Consider the following 7,899-nt stretch of genomic DNA (forward strand, 5'->3'; position numbering starts at 1 on the left):
TCATGTCATGCCCCCAGCTCTCCCCCTGCCTGAGACCCTGGGAGAGGTGCTGCTTTGCCACCCTGCTTCCCCATGCCATGACCTCCTGGCACTGAACCTTGATGAACCTTCAACTCCCAGCTGCCTGGACAAGGAGTCTCCCTTCAGCACCCCAGATTTCTTCAGCCAGCTGTCCCCACACACACATAGGAGATGACTTCCAAGGGGCTGCACCACCTGCCCAGCCTCTCAGCAAGAACCACACGGGGCCCTGCACCCCAAATCCCTCACCCTGGGCTGTATTCTTCTGCTGTTTGGGTCCTTGCCTTCAGGAAGGGAGTCCCTTGGCTCATGACACTGTTGTGGCCATCTGAGGGCACAGCAAAGTGAAGTCCCTGGCTTACCCCCACAGATATCAGGGACTGCAGCCTGGGACCCAGGGCCCCCCAGAGCCTGGGGTGTTGGGTGATAGGTTGGATTTGATGATCTCTGAGGTCTTTTCCAATCTTATTGATACTGTGGACCAAGGGCCACCAAGAGCCCAGACCCAGGGCCACAGGTTGGACTTGATCTCTCCTGTCTTTGCCAACCTTACTGCTTCTGTGAGCTAAGGGCTACCAAGAGCCTGGACCCAGGGCCACCCTGAGCCTGGGGTGTTGGGTGATAGGTTGGATTTGAGGATCTCTGAGGTCTTTTCCAACCTTATTGATTCTATGGACTAAGGGCCCCCCCAAGTGCAGCCATCACAGAACCAAGCAATGCATTGGGTTGGAAGGGACCCTTTAAAGGTCATCTTGTCCAATCCCCCTGCAGCCAGCAGGGGACATGCCAACGGGATCAGGCTGCTCAGAGCCTCATCAGGCTTTAAGTCTTGAATGCCTCCAGGGATGAGGCCTCCACCACCTCCCTGAGCAACCTCTTCCAGTGTTCCACCCCCCTCATAATAAACTTCTTCAACCATTCTTCACTGACATCTCTTACTAGTCTTCATTTTGGTCCCTTGGACTCCTCTCACACCTTGTCTCAACCCTGCTGCCAAGTCAGCCTCTGCTCAGCAGCCCAGAACAACCAACACCTCCACAGCAGCAGCCCCCCCACCCCCTCCACCGGCCACAGCAGCAGCCCAGAGGCTGAGGGCAGAATGGCCATGCCAACATCTGCTCCAGATGTCCCAAGAGATTCTCCCCTCTACCAAACCCATCAACATTCAGAGCACAGAAGCCAGCCCCTGGCTGAAGGTGCTGCTGACTTAGTATCATAGAATCAGTCAGGGTTGGAAGGGACCACAAGGATCAGCCAGTTCCAACCCCCCTGCCATGGGCAGGGACACCCCACACTAGATCAGGCTGGACAGAGCCTCATCCAGCCTGGCCTTAAACACCTCCAGGGCTGGGGCCTCGACCACCTCCCTGGACAACCCATTCCAGGGTCTCACCACTCTCATGGTGAAGAACTTCCTCCTCACATCTAGCCTGAATCTCCCCACCTCCAGCTTCATTCCATTCCCCCTAGTCCTATCACTACCTGAGATCCTGAGCAGTCCCTCCCCAGCCTTCCTGTAGCCCTCTTCAGATACTGGAAGGCCACAATTAGGTCACCTGGGAGCCTTCTCTTCTGCAGACTGAACAGCCCCAACTCCTTCAGTCTGCCCTCACAGCAGAGCAGCTCCAGCCCTCTGCTCATCCTGGTGGCCCTTCTCTGGACACCTTCCAGCACCTCCACATCCCTCTTGTAATAGGGGCTCCAGAACTGGATGCAGTACTCCAGGTGGGGTCTCACCAGGGCTGAGTAGAGGAGAATCACCTCCCTCGACCTGCTGGCCACACTTCTCCTGCTGCAGCCCAGGATCTGATTGGCTTTGTGGACCCATTGCTTTGCTGGACGCCTGTGGAGCAGCACCCACCCCGGGACAAGCTTGGAAGCCTTGGGGAGGGCCAACCACACACACACAAGGTACAAAACATTTATTTAGAACAGGTCTGCTCACAGTCATTTCACCTCCTGGCAGTGATGCCCCTCAGCTCCCAACCTCCTTGGACCTCTCCTCTCACCTCAGCCAGCCAATCCCTTTGTGCTGGAGCACGAAACGAGCGAGGCAAGAAATCCATCTCCTCCCCGGAGAGCGCAGGGCTTGTTTCAGTCCGCTTCCCACCAGCAAGCACAGACCTTGGCAGGAGCTGGGGCTGGCCCTGGCCCTGGGCCACCATCCCAGCCCTGGATGGGAGCAGGGGGAAAGCTGCAGTGCTGCTCTGGCAACGCAGTTTCCCTTGCTCAGAAAGAAAAGGCACCGAAACAAGAGGGACGTTGGCCCTTGCCCACCGGTTTGGGATCAGTTGGGTGGTTTGGGACCAGCCTGGCTGGCACAAGGAGGAGAAGGGGAGAAGATGCTTTCACAGAAGCACCACCAAAGACCCCAAACGACCCTTTGGGTACCTCCAGCCTCCACTGACTCCAGAGCAGCAGGCTCGCTGGCGTTCAGCTTTCTCTCCCCGCAGCCTTTTGTCAAGCTCCAGCCTGGGAAAAGCTTGTCCTGGCCCCGTGCCACACAGCCAGCAAGTCCTCCGTGCCACAGCTCCCAGAGAGCCCCGACTGCTGCTCCACCCACACACCAAGCCCCTTCTCAGTGTGCTCGCCTCCAAACCCCCTCCCCCCCTCCCAGCAAACCACCCGGCAGCATCACAGCCCTCCTCTCCTCTCCCTTAAGTCATGTGCTGGCTGCCCGGCACTTTGTCCTGGATCTCCTCGTACTTGGGCGGGGGGGTCAAGGGCTCTATGGTGATGGGAGCGGTGCTGTTCCCTTGAGCGATGTTCAGCCTGATGTCCTTCAGGTGCAGCTTCTCCGACTTGATCCTGCGCACCTTGAGGGGCTTGAGGCGCTTGCTGGGGCGGGAGCCGTGCCGGCCGGGCTGCCGCTCCGCGCCCGGCTCCGCGCCCGCGGCCCCCGGGGCCCTGCCCGCCCTCCTCCGGCCCCGCCAGCGACTCGTAGGAGGGCAGCGAAACGCTGAGCCTGCGGCTCCGGTCCGAGTCCCTGGGCTCCGAGTAGCCTGCGCTCATCACCTCCTCGTAGCTGGGGACGTAGTACTGGGAAGCTGTGTCCTCATCCTCCTCTTGGCTAGAGAGGGGAGAAAGAAAAGAGAAGCAATAAGGTTGGAAAAGAGCTCAGAGCTCAGCAAGTCCAACCCGTCACCCAACACCGAAGGGTGGTTGTAGCCAGGAGGGGGTTGGTCTCCTCTTTCAAGCAACCAGCACCAGAACAAGAGGACACAGTCTCAGGCTGCACCTGGGGAAGTTTAGCCTGGGGGTGAGGAGAAAGTTCTTCACAGAGAGAGTCCTTAGCCATTGGGATGTGCTGGAGGTGTTCAAGAGGGGACTGGAGGTGGCACTTGGTGCCATGGTTTAGTCAGGAGGTCTGTGGGGACAGGTTGGACTTGCTGAGCTCTGAGGTCTTTTCCAACCTGGTTGACTCTCTGACAGATTGCAGCCCCACCTCTGCTCTCCAGCAGGGTTTTATTGTCTCCTGCCACACACCAGACTTTGATCATCACTTTCTCTGCCTACAAACCCTCTTTTCTTTTCCTGATTGTGCAGCAGAGATCTCTTCCTTTCATCACCCTTTGGTTCTTGGGGCATTTGGATGCCTCTTGGGTCAGGTTGGGTATCCACCTCCGGTTTTACTGCAGAGATCCAGCTCCCATCTAAGCCCCCATGTCCCTGCACACTTCCCTGGGTGCATTCCTGGCTGCCAAGGACTTCTCCTGCAGCTTGTGTTTGCTCAGCCCATGCCTGCTGCTCTGTCAGCTTTTGCTCTGCTCACTGGAGGTTTCCCCCTTCAGGCAAACAGGAGAGCCCAGCAGACTTTCACCAGGTCTAAACTCCATCCCCAGCCTCAGGCTGCTCAGCACTGGCTGCACCTCCTACACCTCCTGCCCCTCTCTGGGCTTGCACAGCAGTGCTCCTGCTGCTCCTCAGCGTTAACCATTAACCACTGCTGCCCACAGCTCCCTCTTGGCTGCCTGTGCACCTCCAGGAGCGGCATGGTTGGCAGCACTGCCTTGGCCAAGGCTCCATCCAGCCCTCAGCTGCCAGCCAACCCTCCCTTCCCCCACCAACACAGCTGGAGTCACTCCTTACAACCCTGCCTGCACCTGAAAGCAGGAGGTGTGCTTGCCTTGGCTTCAGCACACACTGCTCTGGAGCAAGTCCAGAGGAGGCCATGAGAATGATCAGGAGCCTGGAAGCCCTCAGCTGGGAGGAGAGGCTGAGACAGCTGGGGAGGTTCAGCCTGGAGAAGAGAAGGCTCCAGAGAGACCTTCTGGGGCTCATAAGAAAGACAGGGAGGGACTTCTCCTCAAGAGACGGGACAAGGGGTGGTGGGTTCAGTCTAAAAGAGGGAGATCCAGACTGGAGAGAAGGAAGAAATTCTTTATGCTGAGGGTGGGGAGACCCTGGCCCAGGTTGCCCAGAGAGGTGGGAGGTGTCCCAGCCCTGGGAACATTCCAGGGCAGGTTGGCTGGGGGGCTCTGAGCAACCTGCTCTAGCTGCAGATGTCTGCTGGCTGCAGGGAGGTCAGACTAGATCCCTTGGGAGATCCCTTCCACCCAAACCCTTCCACGCCTCTATCAGCCTTCCCACTGACCTCTACCAGCAGCTTTTGGCTTCACCCCTGCACCCATCCCCGCTCCCCCCTCGCCTTCACTCCCGCACCCAATCCTGCTCCCCCCTCGCCTTCACCCCTGCACCCAACCCTGCTCCCCCCTCGCCTTCACCCCTGCACCCATCCCCGCTCCCCCCCTCGCCTTCACTCCCGCACCCAATCCTGCTCCCCCCTCGCCTTCACCCCTGCACCCAACCCCGCTCCCCCCCTCGCCCTCACTCCCGCACCCAACCCCGCTCCCCCCCTCGCCTTCACTCCCGCACCCATCCCTGCTCCCCCCCTCGCCTTCACCCCTGCACCCAACCCTGCTCCCCCCTCGCCTTCACCCCTGCACCCAACCCCGCTCCCCCCTCGCCTTCACCCCCGCACCCAACCCCGCTCCCCCCTCGCCTTCGCTCCCGCACCCAACCCCGCTCCCCCCTCGCCTTCACTCCCGCACCCAACCCCGCTCCCCCCCTCGCCTTCACCCCTGCACCCAACCCTGCTCCCCCCTCGCCTTCACCCCTGCACCCAACCCCGCTCCCCCCCTCGCCTTCACCCCCGCACCCAACCCCGCTCCCCCCTCGCCTTCGCTCCCGCACCCAACCCCGCTCCCCCCCTCGCCTTCACTCCCGCACCCAACCCCGCTCCCCCCCTCGCCTTCACCCCTGCACCCAACCCCGCTCCCCCCCTCGCCTTCACTCCCGCACCCAACCCCGCTCCCCCCTCGCCCTCACTCCCGCACCCAACCCCGCTCCCCCCCTCGCCTTCACTCCCGCACCCATCCCTGCTCCCCCCCTCGCCTTCACCCCTGCACCCAACCCCGCTCCCCCCTCGCCCTCACTCCCGCACCCAACCCCGCTCCCCCCTCGCCTTCACTCCCGCACCCATCCCTGCTCCCCCCTCGCCTTCACCCCTGCACCCAACCCCGCTCCCCCCCTCGCCCTCACTCCCGCACCCAACCCCGCTCCCCCCTCGCCTTCACTCCCGCACCCATCCCTGCTCCCCCCTCGCCTTCACCCCCTGCACCCAACCCCGCTCCCCCCTCGCCTTCACCCCCGCACCCAACCCTGCTCCCCCCTCGCCTTCACCCCTGCACCCATCCCCGCTCCCCCCTCGCCTTCACCCCCGCACCCAACCCTGCTCCCCCCCTCGCCTTCACCCCTGCACCCAACCCCGCTCCCCCCTCGCCTTCACCCCCGCACCCAACCCTGCTCCCCCCTCGCCTTCACCCCTGCACCCATCCCTGCTCCCCCCTCGCCTTCACCCCTGCACCCATCCCCGCTCCCCCCTCGCCTTCACCCCCGCACCCATCCCCGCTCCCCCCTCGCCTTCACTCCCGCACCCAACCCCGCTCCCCCCCTCGCCTTCACTCCCGCACCCAACCCCGCTCCCCCCTCGCCTTCACTCCCGCACCCGACCCTGCTCCCCCCTCGCCTTCACTCCCGCACCCAACCCTGCTCCCCCCTCGCCTTCACTGCTACACCCAACCCCGCTCCCCCCTCGCCTTCACTCCCGCACCCAACCCCGCTCCCCCCCTCGCCTTCACTGCTACACCCAACCCTGCTCCCCCCTCGCCTTCACCCCTGCACCCAACCCCGCTCCCCCCTCTCCCCTTCACTCCCGCACCCAACCCTGCTCCCCCCCTCGCCTTCACCCCTGCACCCAACCCTGCTCCCTCCTCGCCTTCACTCCCGCACCCAACCCCGCTCCCCCCTCGCCTTCACTGCTACACCCAACCCCGCTGCCCCTCCCCAGCCCCTCACCTGTCCTCCTGCTGGGAGGGCTCCACGGACACCTGCCGCCGCACGTGGACCATCTCCTCCTGGCTCTGCCTCTTCTTGTCGCGCAGGTTGAGGCAGATGGAGAGCAGCAGCAGCAGCACCCCCGCCCCCACCAGCACGTAGGCCACCGAGAAGGTCTTGCTCCTGAGCACGGCGCCGCTGCCGCGCTCGGGCTTGCTGCTGTTGCCGGCGGGGGCGGAGGGCTTGTCCGGGGAGCCGAAGCCGGGCACCAGGTTCCAGACGGCCATGACGATGCCCAGCACCAGCATGCCCAGCCCGATGGCCGTCAGGGCGTAGTGCGAGCCGTTGGCACGGGAGTGAGCCATGGGGGCTGCTGCTGCTGGGGGCTGCTGCTGGCCTCACCTCCCAGGGCTGCAGCCCTGCTGGCATCCGTGCGGTCCCCTCCCCGGGCTGGCAGCCAGCTCTGGGCACAAGGGGGAGAGCAGTGGTCAGAGCGTGCTGGCATGCAGAGGTCACCCAGGGAGGTTGTGGATGCCCACCCCAAGCCCCACTTTCCTCCCCTTTTCCTTCTTTCCTTAGAATCAATGAGGTTGGGAAAGACCTCAGAGCTCAGCAAGTCCAAGCTGGCACCCAGCACCTCCTGACAGCTAAACCATGGCTCCAAGTGCCACATCCAGTCCCCTCTTGAACACCTCCAGGGACAGGGACTCCACCACCTCCCTGGGCAGCACATCCCAATGGCCAATTCCTCTTGCTGGGAAGAACTTTGTCCTCACCTCCAGCCTAAACTTCCCCTGGCACAGCTTGAGACTGTGTCCTCTTGTTCTGGTGCTGGCTGCTTGCCTGGGAGAAGAGCCCAACCCCCAGCTGGCTCCAACCTCCCTTCAAGGGAGTTGGAGAGAGCAAGAAGGTCTCCCCTGAGCCTCCTCTTCTCCAGGCTAAGCAATCCCAGCTCCCTCAGCCTCTCCTCACAGGGCTTTGGCTCCTTGGCTCCTTGGCAGTCCTTGGCTGCATGGAATCAGAGAATTGTTTGGGTTGGAAAAGCCTCCCAGGATCATCCACTCCAACCAGCAGCCCAACCCCACCATGGCCACCAAACCATGGCCCCAAGTGCCACAGCCACAGGTTTCTTGGACACCTCCAGGGATGGGGACTCCCCCACCTCCCTGAGCAGCCTGTGCCAGTCTCTGACCACTCCTGCAGCACAGAAATTGTTCCTAAAATCCAACCTCACCCTCCCCTGGCACAGTTCCAGGCCATTTCCTCTCATTCTATCACTTAATGCAAGTGAGAAGAGACTTCCCACTGAGCAGAGCAGGATGGGCCACAGGGGGGGAACTGATCCTGCACCTGCTCAGCTGAGTGCTGAGTTGCCAGGACTGGAGGTGCTTGTTCTCCAAGGATAAACCTGTGGAACCACATCTCCTGGCACTCTGCCTCCTTGACCTGAGCTTGAGCTCTTGGAAGCTGTGAGTGCAACCCCTTCCCAGCTGAGCCACCCAGACCCCTGTGAGCAACCCAGACCCCTGCAAGCCATGGCTG

At 62.3% G+C, this 7,899-nt stretch overlaps 1 protein-coding gene across 1 annotated transcript; it reads right to left on the minus strand.

Annotated features, from left to right (window-relative positions):
• Positions 1–1,928: 1,928 nt before the first annotated feature.
• TMEM51 (transmembrane protein 51) lies at positions 1,929–7,550 on the minus strand. The gene is given in 4 exon segments (XM_068169923.1): positions 1,929–2,936; positions 2,938–3,091; positions 6,379–6,820; positions 7,134–7,550. Coding segments are annotated over 3 exon segments (756 nt in total). The 5' UTR covers positions 6,723–6,820; positions 7,134–7,550; the 3' UTR covers positions 1,929–2,678.
• Positions 7,551–7,899: the final 349 nt, after the last annotated feature.

Source organism: Melanerpes formicivorus, unplaced genomic scaffold, assembly GCF_026170545.1.
Source record: "Melanerpes formicivorus ecotype bairdi unplaced genomic scaffold, bMelFor1.0.p_v2 SCAF_245, whole genome shotgun sequence".
Taxonomy (NCBI): domain Eukaryota; kingdom Metazoa; phylum Chordata; class Aves; order Piciformes; family Picidae; genus Melanerpes; species Melanerpes formicivorus.